This window comes from Taeniopygia guttata, chromosome 34, assembly GCF_048771995.1.
Source record: "Taeniopygia guttata chromosome 34, bTaeGut7.mat, whole genome shotgun sequence".
NCBI lineage: Eukaryota > Metazoa > Chordata > Aves > Passeriformes > Estrildidae > Taeniopygia > Taeniopygia guttata.
The window spans coordinates 2,712,591-2,733,771 of record NC_133059.1 but is presented as its reverse complement, the minus strand read 5'-3'; the positions used below and the strand labels follow the sequence as shown (position 1 = coordinate 2,733,771).

Below are 21,181 nucleotides of genomic sequence, written 5' to 3'. Positions count from 1 at the left end.
CGCGGACGCGCGGCCAATCAGAGGAGAGGACGGAGAGCTTTATTTGCATATAGGCGTGTGGGGCGTGCCCGAGCTTATTTGCATACAGCGCGGGAATATTTGCATGGAGGGCACTCATTTGCGTAGAGCGCGGGTTCATTTGCATACAAGGCGCGCCCCGCGGGGGTTTCGGACGGGGGACCCCCAAAACCCCTCCAGGACCCCCCCAAATCCTCCCAGGTCCCCCCAAATCCTCCCAGGACCCCCCAAAATCTCCCCAAAATTCCCCCAAATCCTCCCAGGTCACCCCAAAATCCTCCCAGGTCCCCCAAATCCTCCCAGGATACCCCCCAACCTTCTCAGGACCCCCCAAAATCACCCCAAAACCTCCTCAGGATCCCCCCAAACCCTTCAGGACCCTTCAAAATCTTCCCAGGACCCCCCAAATCCTCGGGATCATCCCCGGGAGAATTCCGGGGCACAGATCCTTTGGGATCCCCCAAATCCTGGGGATGATCCTGGGGGTCCATCCCCCAAATCCCTGGGATCATCCTGGGACTGGTTCCCTCAAAATCTGGGATCATCCCGGGACCGGATCCCTCAAAATCTGGGATCATCCCAGGACTGGATTCCCCAAAATCTGGGATCATCCTGGGACTGGATCCCCCAAATCCCAGGACCGGATCCCCCAAATCCCTGAGATGATCCCACAACTGGATCCCCCAAACCCCGGGATCATCCCAGGGGTGGATCCCCCAAATCCCTGAGATTATTCCCAGGACCGGATCCCCCAAATCCCTGAGATCATCCCCAGGATGGATGCCCCAAAATCTGGGATCATCCTGGGACTGGATCCCCCAAATCCCCGGGAACATCCCAGGACCAGATCCCCCAAATCCCTGAGATGATCCCAGGAGTGGATCCCCCAAATCCCAGGACCGGATCCCCCAAATCCCTGGGATCATCCCCGGGATCATTCCCAGGATGGATCCCCCAAACTCCAGGATCACCCCAGGACCGGATCCCCCAAATCCCTGGGATCATCCCCGGGATCATTCCCAGGATGGATCCCCCAAACTCCAGGATCACCCCAGGACTGGATCCCCCAAATCCCTGGGATCATCCCAGGCCATGAATCCCAAATCCCCCCAGACCCCCCAAACCCCCCAAACCCCATTGGATCCCGTCAGATCCCATCGCATCCTGATGGATCCCGATGTTCCGATGGATCCCAATGGATCCCTCGGGATCGTGGTAGCATCGACTGATGTAGACACTCTGCCCGTCAATCCCGATGGATCCAATGGATCCCGATGGATCCAATGGGTCCGATGGATCCCCATGGATCCCGATGGATCCCGATGGATCCCGATGGATCCCGATGGAACCCGATGGACCCAATGGCTCCAATGGATCCAATGGATCCCAACGGATCCCAATGGATCCCAATTGATCCCAATGGATCTCAGTAATGGCGGCTGACGTAGACGCTCTGCCCGTCGATCCCGATGGATCCAATGGCTCCAATGGCTCCAATGGCTCCAATGGCTCCAGTGGATCCCAATGGATCCCGCTGGATCCCTCGGGATCTCAGTAGTGCCGGCTGACGTAGACGCTCTGCCCGTCGAACTCGTCGCCGCCGAGGCAGCGCAGGAGGAAGTGGCCGAGGTCGGGCGCCGAAATCTCCCGGGAGGCTCCGGGGCCGCCGGCGGCTCCGACCGTCACCTCGTAGTCGCCGGTCAGCGGCCGCTCCGCTGCCGGCCCCAAATCACAATTAGCACTTTTTTATCATTTATCCCAGTTTTCCCGATTTATCCCAGTTTTTCCCAGTTTTTCCCTTTTTTCCCATTTTTTCCCCTTTTTTCCCCTTGTTTTTACTCATTTTTCACCCATTTTTTGGCGATTTTTCCCCATTTTTTCCTGTTTTTTGCCCCATTTTCCTCCCAATTTTCCCATAAATTTTCTCCCAATTTCCCCCCATTTTTTCCAATTTTCTCAATTTTCCCCCCAATTTTCTCAAAATTTTCCCCATTTTCCCCCACTTCTTCTCAATTTCCCCTCATTTTCCCCATTTTCCCCAATTTTCCCCATTTTCCCCATTTCCCCCCACTTCTCCCCAATTTCCCCTCATTTTCCCCCATTTCCCCCCTTTCCCCCCATTTCCCATTAAATTTCCCCCATTTTCCTCCCATTTTCCCCCAATTTTTCCCCAATTTCCCCCAATTTAATCCCCACTGCCTCCCAAATTTTTCCAAATTTTCCCCCAAAATTTCCCCCCATTTCCCCCCATTTCCCTCAATTTTCCCCCAAATTTTCCCCATCCTTTCCCCCAAATTCCTCCCAAATTCCCCCCAATTTTACCCCATTTCCCCCAAAATTTTTCCCCATTTCCCCCCATTTGCCCCCAAATTTTCCCCATTTTTCCCCCAAAATTCCCCCAATTTCCCCCCATTTCTCCCAAATTTTCCCAATTTTTGCCCCAAATTCCCCCCAATTTACTCCCATTTTCCCCCCAAATTTTCCCCATCTTTCCCCCCAAATTCCCCCCAAATTCCCCCAATTTTTCCCCCATTTCCCCCCAATTTTTCCGCATTTTTTCCCCATTTCCACCCAAAGTTCCCCAATTTCCCCCAAAATTTTCCCTGTTTTTCCCCCCAATTTTCCCCGATTTCCCCCCCAAATTTCCCCAAAATTTCCCTGTTTCTTCCCCTATTTACCCCCATTTTGCCCCCAATTTTTGCCCCAAATTCCCCCAAAATTTCCCCCCCTTCCCTCAATTTTCCCCCAAATTTTCCCCATCTTTCCCACCAAAATTCCCCCAATTTCCCCAATTTTTCCCCCTGAATTTCCCCAAATATTCCAAATTTTTCCCTCATTTTCTCCCCGATGTTTTTCCCGATTTTCCCTAATTTTCCCCCCAATTCCCCCCCCAATTTTCCCCAATTTCCCCCAAATTTTGCCAATTTTTCCCCTTCTTTTTGGTCACTTTTCACCCAATTTCTCCCCATTTTTTCCCCAATTTTTCCCCATTTTTTCCCCAAATTTCCGCCCAAATCTCCCCCATTTTTCCCCCAATTTCCCCCCAATTTCCCCCATATTTCCCCCCAGGAATTTTCCCAAAACCCGCAGAATTCCCCCCAAATTCCGTACCGGCGATGTGCGGGGGCATAACGAGCACGGAGCGCAGCGGCGCCGCGCGGAGGATCCGCTCCGGCTTTTCCCATTCGCACTCCGTTCTCCCCCCAAATTTCCCCCTTTTCTTCCCCAATTTCCCCCAAAATTCCTTCCAAATTCCCCCAAAATTCCCCCCAAATTTTCCCTCTTTCTTCCCCTATTTTCCCCCATTTTTCCCACAAATTTTCCCCAAAATTTCCCCAAAATTTCCCCCTATTTCCCTCAATTTTCCCCCAAATTTTCCCCATCTTTCCCCCCAAATTCCTCCCAAATTTCCCCAAATTTTCTCCATTTTTCCCCCATTTCCCCCCAAATTTTTTCCCATTTTCCCCCATATCTCCCAAATTTTCCCCATTTTTGCCCCCAAATTCCTCCCAATTTTCTCAAATTTTCCCCCATTTCCCCCCAAAATTTCCCCAAAATTTTCCCCCATTTCCCCGTCCTTTCCCTCAATTTCCCCCCAAATTTTCTCCCTTTTTCCCCCCAAATTCCCCCAAATTTTCTCCAATTTTCCCCCATTTCCCCCCAAATTTTCCCCAGTTTCCCCCAAAATTTTCCCTGTTTTTTCCCCCAAATTTCCCCCCCAAATTCCCCCCAATTTCCCCATAAATTTTCCCTGTTTTTCCCAATTTTCCCCCCAATTTTTCCCCATTTTCCCCCCAAATCTCCCCAATTTTTTTTCCCATTTTTTCCCCCATTTTTTCCCCAATTTTCCCCCCATTTTCCCCCATATTTCCCCCCGGGAATTTTCCCAAAACCGGCGGAATTCCCCCCAAATTCCGTACCGGCGATGTGCGGGGGCATGACGAGCACGGAGCGCAGCGGCGCCGCGCGGAGGATCCGCTCCATGCGCCGGTGCTCCTCGGTCACTGCCCGGAGCCGCTCCGGGACCCGCTCGGGCTCCCACAGCAGGAACGCTGCGGGGAAAGGGCTCAGGGACCCCTCCCCAAATTTTGGGGGTGTTTGGGACATTTTGGGGCGATTTTGGGGGTTTTGGGGGAAGATTTTATGGGGCATTCCAAGGGGTTTTGGGGAGATGTGCTCGGGCTTCCACAGCAGGAACCCAAGGGATTTAGGGACCCCCGACCCAAAATTTCGGAGGATTTAGGGACCCCTCCCCAAATTTTGGGGGGGTTTAGGGACCCCTCCCCAAATTTTGGGGGTGTTTGGGACATTTTGGGGCGATTTTGGGGGTTTTTGGGGGAGGTTTTTGGTGGTTCTGGAAGGGTTTTGGGGGGATGTGCTCCAGCTCCCACAGCAGGAACCCAAGGGATTTAGGGACCCCCGACCCAAAATTTCGGAGGATTTGGGGACCCCCGACCCAAATTTCTGTAGGGTTTAAGGGACCCCTCCTCAAAATTTTGGAGGATTTAGGGACCCCTCCCCAAATTTTGGGGGGTTTTGGGGGGATTTTGACGAGTTTGGGGTGGGTTTTGAGGGGTTTTGGGGTGACCGGTGCTCCTCGGTCACTGCCCGGAGCCGCTCCGGGACCCGCTCGGGCTCCCACAGCAGGAACGCTGCGGGGAAAGGGCTCAGGGACCCCTCCCCAAATTCGGGGCGACCCCTCCCCAAATTTTGGGGGATTTCGGGGGATTTTGAGGCGATTTTGGGGGTTTTTGGGGGAGGTTTTTGGTGGTTCAGGAAGGGTTTTGGGGAGATGCACTCGGGCTCCCACAGCAGGAACATTGCGCTGAAAGGGGTTTAGGGACCCCTCCCCAAAATTTTGGAGGATTTAGGGACCCCTCACCAAAATTTTGGGGGATTTAGGGACCCCTCCCCAAATTTTTGGGGAGTTTTGGGGGGATTTTGGGGCTATTTTGGGGGTTTTTGGGGGAGATTTTATGGGGGACTCAGAGGGGTTTTGGGGGGAAGCGCTGCAGAGAACGCTGAGCCCAGGGGGTTTAGGGACCCCTCCTCAAAATTCTGGGGGATTTAGGGACACCTCACCAAATTTTTAGGGACCCCTCCCCAAATTTTGGGGGGTTTTGGGGGGAATTTTGGGGGATTTTGGGGGTTTTTCAGGCATTCCGAGGGGTTTTGGGGTGACCGATGCTCCTCGGTCACCGCGCGGAGCCGCTCCGGGACCCGCTCGGGCTCCCACAGCAGGAACGCTGCGGGGAAAGGGCTCAGGGACCCCTCCCCAAATTCCGGGGGGACCCCTCCCCAAATTTTGGGGGTGTTTGGGACATTTTGGGGCGATTTTTGGGGGGTTTTTGGGGGAGGTTTTTGGGGGACTCAGAGGGGTTTTGGGGAGAAGCGCTGCAGAGAACGCTGAGCCCAGGGGGTTTAGGGACCCCTCCCCAAAATTTTTTTGGGGTTTAAGGACCCCTCCCCAAAATTTTGAAGGATTGAGGGACCCCTCCCCAAATTTTGGGGAGTTTTGGGGGGATTTTGGGGCTGTTTTGGGGGTTTTTGGGGGAGATTTTATGGGGCATTCCAAGAGGTTTTGGGGGGAAGCACTGCAGAGAACGCTGAGCCCAGGGGGTTTAGGGACCCCTCCCCAAATTTCTGTGTGGATTTAGAGACCCCTCCCCAATTATTAGGGACCCCTCCCCAAATTTTGGGGGGATTTCGAGGGGTTTTGGGGCGATTTTGGGGGTTTTTGGGGGAGATTTTATGGGGGATTCCGAGGGGTTTTGGGGAGATGCGCTCGGGCTCCCACAGCAGGAACGCTGCGCTCAAAGGGGTTTAGGGAGCCCTCCCCAATTTTTTTGTGGGGTTTAGGGACCCCTCCCCAAATTCGGGGAGACCCCTCCCCAATTTTTGGGGGGATTTGGGACATTTTGGAGCGATTTTTGGGGGGTTTTGGGGGAGATTTTTTGGGGGACTCAGAGGGGTTTTGGGGGGAAGCGCTGCAGAGAACGCTGTGCCCAGGAGGTTTAAGGACCCCTCCCCAAATTTTTTGTGGGGTTTAAGGACCCCTCCTCAAAATTTTGAAGGATTGAGGGACCCCTCCCCAAATTTTGGGGAGTTTTGGGGGATTTTTGGGCGATTTTGGGGGTTTTGGGGGAGATTTTATGGGGCATTCCGAGGGGTTTTGGGGAGATGCGCTCAGGCTCCCACAGCAGGAACCCAAGGGATTTAGGGACCCCCGACCCAAAATTTTGGAGGATTTAGGGACCCCTCCCCAAATTTTGGGGGTTTAGGGACCCCTCCCCAAATTTTTGTGGGGTTTAGGGACCCCTCCCCAAATTTTGGGGAGTTTTGGGGGGATTTTGGGGCGATTTTGGGGGTTTTGGGGGAGATTTTATGGGGGACTCAGAGCGGTTTTGGGGGGAAGCGCTGCAAAGAACGCTGAGCCCAGGGGGTTTAGAGACCCCTCCCCAAAATTTGAAGGATTTAGGGACCCCTCCCCAAAATTTTAGGGACCCCTCCCCAAATTTTGGGGGGTTTTGGGGGGATTTTGGGGGATTTTGGGGGTTTTTGAGGCATTCCGAGGGGTTTTGGGGTGACCGATGCTCCTCGGTCACCGCGCGGAGCCGCTCCGGGACCCGCTCGGGCTCCCACAGCAGGAACGCTGCGGGGAAAGGGCTCAGGGACCCCTCCCCAAATTCGGGGCGACCCCTCCCCAAATTTTGGGGGTGTTTGGGACATTTTGGGGCGATTTTTGGGGGTTTTTGGGGGGAGATTTTTTGGGGCATTCCGAGGGGTTTTGGGGGGAAGAGCTGCGGATCCTGCGGCAGGAACGCTGAGCCCAGGGGGTTTAGAGACCCCTCCCCAAAATTCTGGAGAACCCACCCCAAATTTTAGGGACCCCTCCCCAAATTTTGGGGGGATTTCGGGGGATTTTGGGGAGTTTGGGGGCGGTTTGAGGGGTTTTGGGGTGACCGATGCTCCTCGGTCACCGCGCGGAGCCGCTCCGGGACCCGCTCGGGCTCCCACAGCAGGAACGCTGCGGGGAAAGGGCTCAGGGACCCCTCCCCAAATTCGGGGAGACCCCTCCCCAAAATTTTGGGGGATTTCGGGGGATTTTGAGGCGATTTTGGGGGTTTTTGGGGGAGGTTTTTGGTGGTTCTGGAAGGGTTTTGGGGAGATGCGCTCGGGCTCCCACAGCAGGAACCCAAGGAATTTAGGGACCCCCGACCCAAAATTTTGGAGGATTTAGGGACCCCTCCCCAAATTTTGGGGGGATTTTGGGGGATTTTGAGGCGATTTTGGGGGGTTTTGGGGGAGATTTTATGGGGGATTCCGAGGGGTTTTGGGGGCAGCAGGAACACTAAACCCAAGAGATTTGGGGACCCCCGACCCAAATTTCTGTAGGGTTTAGGGACCCCTACTCAAAATTTTGGAGGATTTAGGGACCCCTCCCCAAATTTTGGGGGTGTTTGTGACATTTTGAGGCGATTTTGGGGGTTTTTGGGGGAGATTTTATGGGGGATTCCGAGGGGTTTTGGGGAGATGCGCTCAGGCTCCCACAGCAGGAACGCTGCGCCCAGGGGGTTTAAAGACCCCACCCCAAAATTTTTGTGGGGTTTAGGGACACCTCCCTAAATTTTAGGGACCCCTCCCCAAATTTTGGGGGTTTTTGGGACATTTTGGGGCGATTTTTGGGGGTTTTGGGGGAGATTTTATGGGGGATTCCGAGGGGTTTTGGGGAGATGCGCTCGGGCTCCCACAGCAGGAACCCAAGGGATTTAGGGACCCCCGACCCAAAATTTCGGAGGATTTAGGGACCCCTCCTCAAATTTTTGGAGGATTTAGGGACCCCTCCCCAAATTTTGGGGAGTTTTGGGGGGATTTTGGGGCGATTTTGGGGGTTTTGGGGGGAGATTTTATGGGGGACTAAGAGGGGTTTTGGGGAGATGCGCTCGGGCTCCCACAGCAGGAACGCTGAGCCCAGGGGGTTTAGGGACCCCTCCCCAAAATTTTTGTGGGGTTTAGGGACCCCTCCCCAAATTTTTTGTGGGGTTTAGGGACCCCTCCCCAAATTTTGGGGGTGTTTGGGACATTTTGGAGCGATTTTTGGGTTTTTTTGGGGCAGATTTTATGGGGGATTCCGAGGGGTTTTGGGGGGAAGCGCTGCGGCTCCCTCGGCAGGAACGCTGAGCCCAGGGGGTTTAGGGACCCCTCCCCAAATTTTTTGTGGGGTTTAGGGACCCCTCCACAAATTTTAGGGACCTCTCCCCAAATTTAGGGGGGATTTCGGGGGGATTTTGGGGAGTTTGGGGGCGGTTTGAGGGGTTTTGGGGTGCCCGATGCTCCTCGGTCACCGCGCGGAGCCGCTCCGGGACCCGCTCGGGCTCCCACAGCAGGAACGCTGCGGGGAAAGGGCTCAGGGACCCCTCCCCAAATTCGGGGAGACCCCTCCCCAAATTTTGGGGGGATTTCGGGGGGTTTTGGGGCGATTTTGGGGGGTTTTTGGGGAGATTTTATGGGGGATTCCGAGAGGTTTTGGGGGGAAGCGCTGCAGAGAACGCTGAGCCCAGGGGGTTTAGGGACCCCTCCCCAATATTTTTTTGGGGTTTAGGGACCCCTCCCCAAAATTTTGAAGGATTGAGGGACCCCTCCCCAAATTTTGGGGGGATTTTGGGGCGATTTTTGGGGTTTTTTGGGGGAGATTTTATGGGGGATTCCGAGGGGTTTTGGGGAGATGCACTCGGGCTCCCACAGCAGGAACCCAAGGTATTTAGGGACCCCGACCCAAAATTTTGGAGGATTTAGGGACCCCTCCCCAAATTTTGGGGGGATTTAGGGACCCCTCCCCAAATTTTGGGGGTGTTTGGGACATTTTGGGGCGATTTTTGGGGGGGTTTTGGGGGTGATTTTATGGGGGATTCCGAGGGGGTTTGGGGGCAGCAGGAACACTGAGCCCAAGAGATTTGGGGACCCCCGACCCAAATTTTTGTAGGGTTTAGGGACCCCTCCTCAAAATTTTGGAGGATTTAGGGACCCCTCCCCAAAATCTGGGGGTTTTTGGGGGAGGTTATTTGGGGAGATGTGCTCAGGCTCCCACAGCAGGAACGCTGTGCCCAGGGGGTTTAGGGACCCCTCCCCAAATTTTTGGGGGGTTTAGGGACCCCTCCCCAAATTTTATGGACCCCTCCCCAAATTTTGGGGAGTTTTGGGGGGATTTTGGGGCTGTTTTGGGGGTTTTTGGGGGATTTTGGGTGGTTCTGGAAGGGTTTTTGGGAGATGCGCTCGGGCTCCCACAGCAGGAAGCCAAGGGATTTAGGGACCCCCGACCCAAAATTTTGGAGGATTTAGGGACCCCTCCCCAAATTTTTGGGGGGTTTAGGGACCCCTCCCCAAATTTTGGGGGATTTAGGGACCCTCCTCAAAATTTTGGGGGGTTTTGGTGTGTCCTGAAGGGTTTTGGGGGGATTTTTGTTAATTTTTGGGGGGATTTTTTGGGGTTTTTTGGGAATTTTTGGGGGGATTTTTTGGGACTTTTTTCTGTTGATTTTGATAATATTTTTGGGAATTTTTTTTGGGAATTTTTGGGAATTTTGGGGGTCTCACCGGACAGACACAGCACCACTTTGGGCTGGATTTGGGGGAATTTTAGGTGATTTTTGGGCGATTTAAAGGGAATTTTTTAGGATTTTTGGGGGGAATTTTTTGTGAATTTTTTTAGGAATATTTTGGGAATATTTTTTGGAAATTTTGGGGAATTTTTGGGGAATTTTTAGGGTCTCACCGGACAGACACGCCACCGCTTTGGGCTGGATTTGGGCGGTTTTCGGTGATTTTGGGGCGATTTAAAGGGATTTTTTTATGATTTTTGGGGGAATTTTTTAGGGAATTTTTTTGGGATGATTTTGGGAATATTTTTTGGAAATTTTGGGAATTTTTTGGGAATTTTGGGGGTCTCACCGGACAGACACGCCACCACTTTGGGCACTCCGTTCTCCACCAGCGCCTCCACGATGGTTTTGGTGGCGTCCGACAACATCGTGGTCGGGGCTGAGAATTTGGGCATTTTTGGGCATTTTTGGGCATTTTTGAGATGGTTTTGGGGGCCCTTTTGCCTTTTTCCCATTTTTCCCATTTTTCCCCCCATTTCTTCCTTCATTTTCCCCCTTTTTTTCCCATTTATTCCCAATTTTTCCCACTTTATTCCCATTTTTCCCATTTATTCCCAATTTCCCCCCCTTTTTGCCTATTTATTCCCAATTTTCCCTCTTTATTCCAATTTTTCCCACTTTATTCCCAACTTCTCCACTTTTTTCCCATTTATTCCCAATTTTCCCACTTTATTCCCAATTTTTCCCACTTTATTCCCAATTTCCCCCTTTTTTCCCATTTATTCCCAATTTTCCCACTTTATTCCCAGTTTTTCCCATTTTATTCCCAATTTCCCCCCTTTTTTCCCATTTATTCCCAATTTTTCCCACTTTATTCCCATTTTTTCCCATTTTTCCCATTTATTCCAAATTTCTCCCCCTTTTTCCCATTTATTCCAAAGTTTTCTCACTTTTTTCCCATTTATTCCCAATTATTCCCGTTTATTGCAAATTTTTCCCATTTTCCTTCCCCTTTTTCCCACCCCACACCCAAAGGGGGGGTGGGGGAGGGGCTGGGGGGGGGTCCCAAAATGGGGTCAAAGGTCAATGGGGGAGTGTCAAAGGGGAGGTGGGGGAGAGGCGGGGGGGTCCCCAAAACGGGGTCAAAGGTCAATGGGGGAGGGGTCAGGGGGGTGGGGGAGGGGTGAAGGTGAATTGGGGAAGGTCTGAGGGTGGGTGGGGGAGGGTCGGGGTGGGTGGGGGAGGGTGCGAGGTGGGTGGGGGAGGGGTGAAGTTGAATTGGGGAGGGGTCTGAGGGGAGTGGGGGAGGGTCCCAGGGCTGGGTGGGGGAGGGTCCGACGGGGAGGGTCCCAGGGGGGGTGGGGGAGGGTCAGGCTGAATTGGGGAGGGGTCCCGGGGGAGGGTGGGGGAGGGGTGAAGTTGAATTGGGGAGGGGTCCCAGGGTGGGTGGGGGAGGGTCAGATGGGGATGGGGGTTGGTCAGGGGTGGGTGGGGGAGGGTCAGGCTGAATTGGGGAGGGTCCGGTCCGAGGAGTGGGTGGGGGAGGGGTGAAGTTGAATTGGGGAGGGGTCCCAGGGGTGGGTGGGGGATGGTCAGAGGTGGGTGGGGGAGGGGTGAGGGTGAATTGGGGAGGGGTCCCAGGGTTGGGTGGGGGAGGGTCTGAAGTGGGGGAGGGTCAGAGGTTCAGGGTGGGGGAGGGTCAGAGGGGGGTGGGGGTTGGTCAGATGGGGATGGGGGAGGGTCCCAGGGTTGGGTGGGGGAGGGTCAGGCTGAATTGGGGAGGGGTCCGGGGTGGGTGGGGGAGGGTCGGGATGGGTGGGGGAGGGGCAGAGGGGTGGGGGAGGGTGAAGTTGAATTGTGGAGGGTCAGGGTGAATTGGGGAGGGTCCGGGGTGGGTGGGGGAGGGTCAGGCTGAATTGGGGAGGGTCCGGGCAGGGTGGGGGAGGGTCAGGGTGAATTGGGGAGGGGTCCCAGGAGGGTGGGGGAGGGTCAGAGGTGGGGGAGGGTCCCAGGGGAGGGTGGGGGAGGGTTAGGCTGAATTGGGGAGGGTCAGGCTGAATTGGGGAGGGGTCCCAGGGTGGGTGGGGGGGTTGGGTGGGGGAGGGGTGAAGTTGAATTGTGGAGGGTCAGGCTGAATTGGGGAGGGGTCCCGGGGGGGTGGGGGAGGGGTGAAGTTGAATTGGGGAGGGTCAGGGTGAATTGGGGAGGGGTCCCAGGGGTGGGTGGGGGAGGGTCAGGCTGAATTGGGGAGGGTCAGGCTGAATTGGGGAGGGTCAGGGGTGGGTGGGGGAGGGGTGAAGTTGAATTGGGGAGGGTCAGGGTGAATTGGGGAGGGTCCGGGGTGGGTGGGGGAGGGTCAGGCTGAATTGGGGAGGGGTCCCAGGGGTGGTGGGGGAGGGGTGAAGTTGAATTGGGGAGGGTCAGGCTGAATTGGGGAGGGTCAGGGTGAACTGGGGAGGGTCAGGCTGAATTGGGGAGGGGTCCCAGGAGGTGGGGGAGGGTCCGTTCCGTACCGAGGTCCCCGCCGGTGCCGATGACGATCAGCGCCCCCCGCTGGCCGCGCGCCGCCTCCCGCACCGCGCGCGGGTCCCGCGCGTCCCCCACGAGCACCCGCGAGGGGCGCGGCCCGGGCGGCAGCCGGGAGGGGTCCCGCACCAGCGCCGTCACCTCCAGACCTGGGGGACCCCGAAAATGGGCACAGGGTACCCCAAAATATCACACACGGCACCCCAAAAATCGGCACAGGGCACCCCAAAAATCAGCACAAACAGCACCCCAAAAATCACACACGGCACCCCAAAACTCATCACACCCCAAATTCCTGCCGGGGATACCCCAAAACCCCCCCAGGACCCCCCAAATTCCCTCCAGGACCCCCCAAAATCCGCCCAGGATCCCCCAAAATCTGCCTGAGACCCCCAAATTCTCCCCAGGACCCCCCAAAATCTGCCTGGGACCCCCCAAAATCCCCCCAGGACCCCCCAAAATCCATCCCAGCACCCCAAAAATCAGCACACCCGGAACCCCAAAAATCACTCACGGTACCCCAAAAATCAGCGCAGTCGGCACCCCAAAAATCAGCACAGGGCACCCCAAAAATGGGCACACGGCACCCCAAAAATGGGCACACGGCACCCCAAAAATCAGCACAGTCGGTACCCCAAAAATCAGCACACGGAACCCCAAAATTGTCACACGGCACCCCAAAAATGGCACCCACGGAACCCCAAAAATGGGCACAGTCGGTACCCCAAAAATCAGCTCAGGGCACCCCAAAAATGTCACACACGGTACCCCAAAATTCATCACAGGGCATCCCAAAAATCAGCACAGCCGGAACCCCAAAAATCAGCACAAACAGCGCCCCAAAAATCAGCACAGGGCGCCCCAAAATGGGCACACGGCACCCCAAAAAGGCACCCACGGCACCCCAAAAATGGCACACACGGAACCCCAAAAATGGGCACACGGCACCCCAAAAATCAGCACAAACAGCGCCCCAAAAATCACACACGGCACCCCAAAAATGTCACCTCCGGCACCCCAAAAATGGGCACAGGGCACCCCAAAAATGGGCACAGGGCACCCCAAAAATGGGCACACGGCACCCCAAAAATCAGCTCAGCCGGAACCCCAAAAATCAGCACACACGGAACCCCAAAATTGGTACACGGCACCCCAAAAATGGGCACACGGAACCCCAAAATTGGGCACAGGGCACCCCAAAAACCCCCAAACCCCAAAATCTGCCTGGGACCCCCAAATTTCCCTAAGGACCCCCCCAAAACCCCCCCAGGGACCCCTCAAAACTCCAACGCCCCAAACCCCCCCAGGACCCCCCAAAATCCATCCCAGCACCCCAAAAATCACACACGGCACCCCAAAAATCAGCACACCCCGAGTTCCTGACAGGGACACCCCAAAACCCCCCCAGGACCCCCCAAAATCCCCCCAGGAGCTCCCAAAATCCATCCCAGCACCCCAAAATTCATCACATGGCACCCCAAAAATCAGCACACACGGCACCCCAAAAATCCCCACACCCCGAGTTCCTGCCGGGGATACCCCAAAACCCCCCCAAGGGACCCCAAAACCCCCCCAGGACCCCCCAAAATCCCCCCAGGAGCCCCCAAAATCCATCCCAGCACCCCAAAAATCACACACGGCACCCCAAAAATCCCCACACCCCGAATTCCTGCCGGGGATACCCCAAACCCCCCCAGGGACCCCAAAACCCCCCCCGGACCCCCCAAAACTCCAACGCCCCAAACCCCCCCAGGACCCCCCAAAATCCATCCCAGCACCCCAAAAATCACACACGGCACCCCAAAAATCAGCACACCCCAAATTCCCTTCAGGACCCCCCAAAATCCACCTGGGACCCCCAAATTCTCCCCAGGACACCCCAAAATCCATCCCAGGACCCCCCAAAACCCCTCTCAGCCCCCCCAAATCTATCCCAGCACCCCAAAATCTCCCCAGGACGCCCCAGAATCCGCCCAGGACCCCCCAAACCCCCCCAGGACCCCCCAAAATCCATCCCGGCCCCCCCAAAATCCATCCCAGCACCCCAAAAACCCATCCCAGGACCCCCCAAAACCCCCCCAGGACCCCCCAAAATCCCCCCAGGACCCCCAAAATCCCCCAGGACCCCCCAAAACCCCCCAGGAACCCCCAAATTCCCTCCAGGACCCCCCAAAACCCCCCAGGACCCCCGAAAATCCCCCCAGGACCCCCCAAAATCCGCCTGGGACCCCAAAATTCCTTCCAGGACCCCCCAAAATCTGCCCGGCACCCCCAAATTCCCCCCAGGACACCCCAAAATCCCGTCCCGACCCCCCAAAACCCCTCCCAAGGCTTTATCAGCCCCCCCAAAACCCCTCCCAGCCCCCCCAAAACCTCCCCAGGACCCCCCAAATCCATTCTAGCACCCCCAAACCCCTCCCGGCTCCCCAAAACGCCCCCAGGACCCCCCAAAATCTCACCAGGACTCCCCAAAATCCCCCAGGAACCCCCAAAATCCCTCCCAGCCCCCCCAAAACCCCCCCAAGACCCCCCAAAATCCCTCTCAGACCCCCCAAAATCCCCCCAAGACCCCCCAAACCCCCCCAGGAACCCCCAAAATCCCTCCCAGCCCCCCCAAAACCCCCCCAAGACCCCCCAAAATCCCTCTCAGACCCCCCAAAATCCCCCCAGGGCCCCCCAAAATCCCCCAGGACCCCCCAAAATCCCCCCAGGACCCCCCAAAATCCCCCCAGGACCCCCCCAAACCCCCCCAGGACCCCCCAAAACCCCTCCCGGACCCCCCAAATCCCCCTCAGGACCCCCCAAAATCCCTCCCGGCCCCCCCAAATCTATCCCAGCCCCCCAAAAACCCCTCCCAGCCCCCCAAACCCCACCCAGGGCATTATCAGCCCCCCCCAAATCCCCCCCGCCCCCCCAGATAAGCCTTATCAGCCCCCCCAGTTCTGCCGCACCCCAAAACCGTCGGAATTTCCCCCAATTCTCTGGGAACCCCAAATTCTAAAGGACCCCAAATTCCGGAGACCCCAAATTTATGGGAACCCCCAAATTCCCAAAGACCCCAAATTCCGGAGACCCCAAATTTATGGGACCCCCCCAAATTCCCAAGGAACCCCAAAACTCAGAGACCCCCAAAATCCCTCAATTCCCAGTGAACCCCAAATTTCTGGGACCCCCCCAAAACCCAGGGAACCCCAAAACGAAGGGAACCCCAAATTTCTCGGACCCCCCCAAATTCCCAGGGACCCCAAATTTCTGGGACCCCCCCCAAATTCCCAGGGACCCCAAATTTCCAGGACCCCCCTCAATTCCCAATGAACCCCAAAACTCAGGGAACCCCAAATTTCTGGCCCCCCCCAAAACCCAGGGACCCCAAATTTCTGGGACCCCCCCAATTCTCACGGAACCCCAAATCCCTTAAGGAACCCCAAAAACTCTTCAATTACCAGAGAACCCCAAATTCCAGAGAACCCCAAATTTCCAGGACCCCCCCCCCAATTCCCAGTGAACCCCAAAACTCAGGGAACCCCAAATTTCTGGAACACCCCCAAATCTCCAGGGAACCCCAAATTCCGGAGACCCCAAATTCCCGGGGACTCCCCCAAATTCCAGGGAACCCCAAATTTCTGGGACCCCCCAAATTCCCAAGGACCCCAAATTCCAGTGAACCCCAAAACTCAGAGATCCCCAAAGTCCCTCAATTCCCAGAGAACCCCAAATTTCTGGGACCCCCCCAAATTCCAGTGAACCCCAAAACTCAGAGATCCCCAAAGTCCCTCAATTCCCAGTGAACCCCAAATTTTTTTTTTCTGGGACCCCCCAAATTCTCAAGGACCCCAAATTTCTGGGACCCCCCAAACCCAGGGAACCCCAAATTCCCAGGACCCCCCCCAATTCCCAGTGAACCCCAATTCCAGGGAACCCCAAATTTCTGGGACACCCCCAAATCCTCAGGGAACCCCAAAACCCAGTGACCCCAAATTCCGTTTTTGGGGTCCCCCCCAATTCTTCCTCATTTCGGGGTCCCCCCCGTCCCCATTTTTGGGGTCCCCCGTCCTCATTTTTGGGGTCTCCGTACCCATTTTTGGGGTCCCCGATCCCATTTTTGGGGTCCCCGTGACCATTTTAGGGTCTCGATCCCATTTTTGGGGTCCCCGTTCCCATTTTTGGGGTCCCCCTGCCCATTTTTGGTGTCCCCGATCCCACTTTTGGGGTCCCCGTGCCCATTTTTGGGTTCCCCGATCCCATTTTTGGGGTCCCCGTTCCCATTTTGGAGTCCAGATCCCATTTTTGGGGTCCCCGTGCCCGTTTTTGTGGTCCCCGTTCCCATTTTTGGGGTCCCCGATCCCGTTTTTGGGGTCCCCGTTCCCATTTTTGGGGTCCCCTTACCCATTTTGGGGTGTCCCGTACCCATTTTGGGGTCTCGATCCCATTTTTGGGATCCCCGATCCCATTTTTGGGGTCCCCGTTCCCCTTTTTGGGGTCCCGGTGCCCATTTTTGGGGTCCCCGATCCCATTTTTGGTGTCCCAGATCCCATTTTTGGGGTCCCCGATCCCGTTTTTGGTGTCCCTGTGCCCATTTTTGGTGTCCCAGATCCCATTTTTGGTGTCCCCGTGCCCATTTTTGTGGTCCCCGATCCCATTTTTGGGGTCCTCGATCCCATTTTTGGTGTCCCCATTCCCATTTTTGGGGTCCCCGTGCCCATTTTTGGGGTCCCCGTTCCCATTTTTTGGGTCTCCGTTCCCATTTTTAGGGTCCCCGTACCCATTTTTGGGGTCCCGATCCCATTTTTGGTGTCCCCGTACCCATTTTTGGGGTGTCCCGTACCCATTTTTGGGGTCCCCGTGCCCATTTTTGGTGTCCCGTTCCCATTTTGGGGTGTCCCGTACCCATTTTGGGGTCCCCGTGCCCGTTTTTGGGGTCCCCGTTCCCATTTTTGGGGTCCCCGTACCCATTTTTGGGGTGTCCCATACCCATTTTGGGGTCCCCGTTCCATTTTGGGGTCCCCGTGCCCATTTTTGGGGTCCCCGTTCCCATTTTTGTGGTCCCCGTGCCCATTTTTGGGGTCCCCGTGCCCATTTTTGGGGTGCCCGATCCCATTTTTGTGGTCCCCGTTCCCATTTTTGTGGTCCCCGATCCCATTTTTGGGGTCCCCGATCCCATTTTTGGGGTCCCCGTACCCATTTTAGGGTCCCCGATCCCATTTTGGGGTCCCCGTTCCCATTTTGGGGTCCCCGTGCCCATTTTTGGGGTCCCGTGCCCGTTTTTGGGGTGTCCCGTTCCCATTTTGGGGTCCCGTACCCATTTTTGGTGTCCCCGATCCCAGTTTTGGGGTCCCCGTGCCCGTTTTTGGGGTCCCCGTTCCCATTTTTGGGGTCCCCGTACCCATTTTTGGGGTCCCGGTGCCCGTTTTTAGGGTCCCTGTGCCCGTTTTTGGGGTCCCCGTGCCCGTTTTTGGGGTCCCGGTGCCCATTTTTTGGGGTCCCCGTGCCCATTTTTGGGGTCCCGTGCCCGTTTTTGGGGTGTCCCGTACCCTGTTCCAGCGCCAGCTTCAGCGTGGCCCGCCCGGTTCTACCGGTGGCTCCGAAAATCACGATCTTCATCCCCGGACCGAACCGGACCGAACCGGACCGAACCGGGACCGGGACCAAGATTCGAACCGGGACCGGGACCGGGACCGAGACTCGAACCGGGATCGGGTTCGGAACCGGGATCGGCTCCGGGACCTCTGCGATCGCTCCGGGGAGTTCTGCTGCGGGACTGGGAGGGACTGGGACAAACTGGGAGGGAACTGGGAGGGACTGGGAGGGACTGGGAGGGACTGGGAGGGACTGGGATGGACTGGGAGGGACTGGGATGGAACTGGGAGGGAACTGGGACAAACTGGGAGGGACTGGGAGGGACTGGGAGGGACTGGGGGGGACTGGGAGGGAACTGGGAGGGACTGGGAGGGACTGGGAGGGAACTGGGAGGGACTGGGATGGAACTGGGAGGGACTGGGAGGGACTGGGAGGGAACTGGGAGGGAACTGGGATAAACTGGGAGGGACTGGGATGGACTGAGGGGGAACTGGGAGGGAACTGGGAGGGACTGGGAGGAACTGGGAGGGACTGGGAGGGACTGGGAGGGACTGGGAGGGACTGGGAGGGATTGGGAGGGACTGGGAGGGACTGGGAGGGAACTGGGATGGACTGGGAGGGACTGGGAGGGACTGGGAGGGACTGGGAGGGAACTGGGATGGACTGGGAGGGACTGGGAGGGACTGGGAGGGACTGGGAGGGACTGGGCGATCCCAGTTCAGACCCGATCCCAGTTCAGACCTGATCCCAGTCCCTAATTTATCCCAGTCCATATCTGATCCCAGTCTCTATTTGACCCCAGTCCCTATTTTATCCCATATTGCCCCACACAATCCCCGCTCCCGAAGGCCGAACCGTGAGGGGAAAGGGGGCGAGGAAAGGGCGGGACCGTGAGGGGAAAGGGGCGAGGAAATGGCGGGACCGTGAGTTAAAAGGGGGCGAGGAAAGGGCGGGACCGTGAGGGGAAAGGGGCGAGGAAATGGCGGGACCGTGAGGGGAAAGGGGCGAGGAAAGGGAAAACCGTGAGGGGAAAGGGGGCGAGGAAATGGCGGGACCGTGAGGGGAAAGGGGGCGAGGAAAGGGCGGGACCATGAGGGGAAAGGGGGCGAGGAAAGGGCGGGACCGTGAGGGGAAAGGGGCGAGGAAATGGCGGGACCGTGAGGGGAAAGGGGCGAGGAAAGGGCGGGACCGTGAGGGGAAAGGGGCGAGGAAAGGGCGGGACCGTGAGGGGAAAGGGGCGAGGAAATGGCGGGACCGTGAGGGGAAAGGGGGCGAGGAAAGGGCGGGACCGTGAGTTAAAAGGGGGCGAGGAAATGGCGGGACCGTGAGGGGAAAGGGGCGAGGAAATGGCGGGACCGTGAGGGGAAAGGGGGCGAGGAAAGGGAAAACCGGGAGGGGAAAAGGGGCGAGGAAAGGGAAAACCGGGAGGGGAAAGGGGGAAAGGAAAGGGAAAACCGGGAGGGGAAAAGGGGCGAGGAAAGGGAAAACCGTGAGGGGAAAGGGGGCGAGGAAAGGGAAAACCGTGAGGGGAAAGGGGCGAGGAAAGGGCGGGACCGTGAGGGGAAAGGGGCGAGGAAATGGCGGGACCGTGAGGGGAAAGGGGCGAGGAAATGGCGGGACCGTGAGGGGAAAGGGGGCGAGAAAAGGGCAGGACCGTGAGGGGAAAGGGGCGAGGAAAGGGCGGGACCGTGAGGGGAAAGGGGCGAGGAAATGGCGGGACCGTGAGGGGAAAGGGGGCGAGGAAAGGGCGGGACCGTGAGTTAAAAGGGGGCGAGGAAATGGCGGGACCGTGAGGGGAAAGGGGCGAGGAAATGGCGGGACCGTGAGGGGAAAGGGGGCGAGGAAAGGGAAAACCGTGAGGGGAAAGGGGGCGAGGAAAGGGCGTGACCGTGAGGGAAAAGGGGCGAGGAAAGGGCGGGACCGTGAGGGGAAAGGGGGCGAGGAAAGGGAAAACCGTGAGGGGAAAGGGGCGAGGAAATGGCGGGACCGTGAGGGGAAAGGGGCGAGGAAATGGCGGGACCGTGAGGGGAAAGGGGCGAGGAAAGGGAAAACCGTGAGGGGAAAGGGGCGAGGAAAGGGAAAATAGTGAGGGGAAAGGGGCGAGGAAATGGCGGGACCGTGAGGGGAAAGGGGCGAGGAAAGGGAAAACAGTGAGGGGAAAGGGGCGAGGAAATGGCGGGACCGTGAGGGGAAAGGGGGCGAGGAAATGGCGGGACCGTGAGTTAAAAGGGGGCGAGGAAAGGGCGGGACCGTGAGGGGAAAGGGGCGAGGAAAGGGCGGGACCGTGAGGGGAAAGGGGCGAGGAAAGGGAAAATCGTGAGGGGAAAGGGGCGAGGAAATGGCGGGACCGTGAGGGGAAAGGGGGCGAGGAAAGGGCGGGACCGTGAGGGGAAAGGGGCGAGGAAAGGGCGGGACCGTGAGGGGAAAGGGGCGAGGAAAGGGCGGGACCGTGAGGGGAAAGGGGGCGAGGAAATGGCGGGACCGTGAGTTAAAAGGGGGCGAGGAAAGGGCGGGACCGTGAGGGGAAAGGGGCGAGGAAATGGCGGGACCGTGAGGGGAAAGGGGCGAGGAAATGGCGGGACCGTGAGGGGAAAGGGGGCGAGGAAAGGGCGGGACCGTGAGGGGAAAGGGGCGAGGAAAGGGCGGGACCGTGAGGGGAAAGGGGCGAGGAAAGGGCGGGACCGTGAGGGGAAAGGGGGCGAGGAAATGGCGGGACCGTGAGTTAAAAGGGGGCGAGGAAAGGGCGGGACCGTGAGGGGAAAGGGGCGAGGAAATGGCGGGACCGTGAGGGGAAAGGGGCGAGGAAAGGGAAAACCGTGAGGGGAAAGGGGCGAGGAAATGGCGGGACCGTGAGGGGAAAGGGGGCGAGGAAAGGGCGGGACCGTGAGGGGAAAGGGGCGAGGAAAGGGCGGGACCGTGAGGGGAAAGGGGCGAGGAAATGGCGGGACCGTGAGGGGAAAGGGGCGAGGAAATGGCGGGACCGTGAGGGGAAAGGGGCGAGGAAATGGCGGGACCGTGAGTTAAAAGGGGGCGAGGAAAGGGCGGGACCGTGAGGGGAAAGGGGCGAGGAAATGGCGGGACCGTGAGGGGAAAGGGGCGAGGAAAGGGAAAACCGTGAGGGGAAAGGGGCGAGGAAATGGCGGGACCGTGAGGGGAAAGGGGGCGAGGAAAGGGCGGGACCGTGAGGGGAAAGGGGCGAGGAAAGGGCGGGACCGTGAGGGGAAAGGGGCGAGGAAATGGCGGGACCGTGAGGGGAAAGGGGCGAGGAAATGGCGGGACCGTGAGGGGAAAGGGGCGAGGAAATGGCGGAACCGTGAGGGGAAAGGGGCGGGGAAAGGGCGGGACCGTGAGGGGAAAGGGCCGAGCTCAGGCCAAGGGCGGAACTGTGAGGGGACGCTCTGTGCGGCGGCGCTCTGCAAACAGAACTGCCACGGACTGGGAATGAACGGCAAAGAAATCAG

At 57.4% G+C, this 21,181-nt stretch overlaps 1 protein-coding gene across 1 annotated transcript; it reads right to left on the bottom strand.

The window, feature by feature from the left end:
- Positions 1-1,410: 1,410 nt before the first annotated feature.
- Positions 1,411-17,925, bottom strand: BLVRB (biliverdin reductase B). The gene is made up of 5 exons (XM_072920963.1): positions 17,675-17,925; positions 12,131-12,292; positions 9,967-10,056; positions 3,939-4,070; positions 1,411-1,733 (listed from the first exon to the last, which is right to left on the bottom strand). The coding sequence occupies exons 1-5, from the start codon at positions 17,742-17,744 to the stop codon at positions 1,570-1,572; spliced, it is 618 nt and encodes a 205-aa protein (XP_072777064.1). The 5' UTR covers positions 17,745-17,925; the 3' UTR covers positions 1,411-1,569.
- Positions 17,926-21,181: the final 3,256 nt, after the last annotated feature.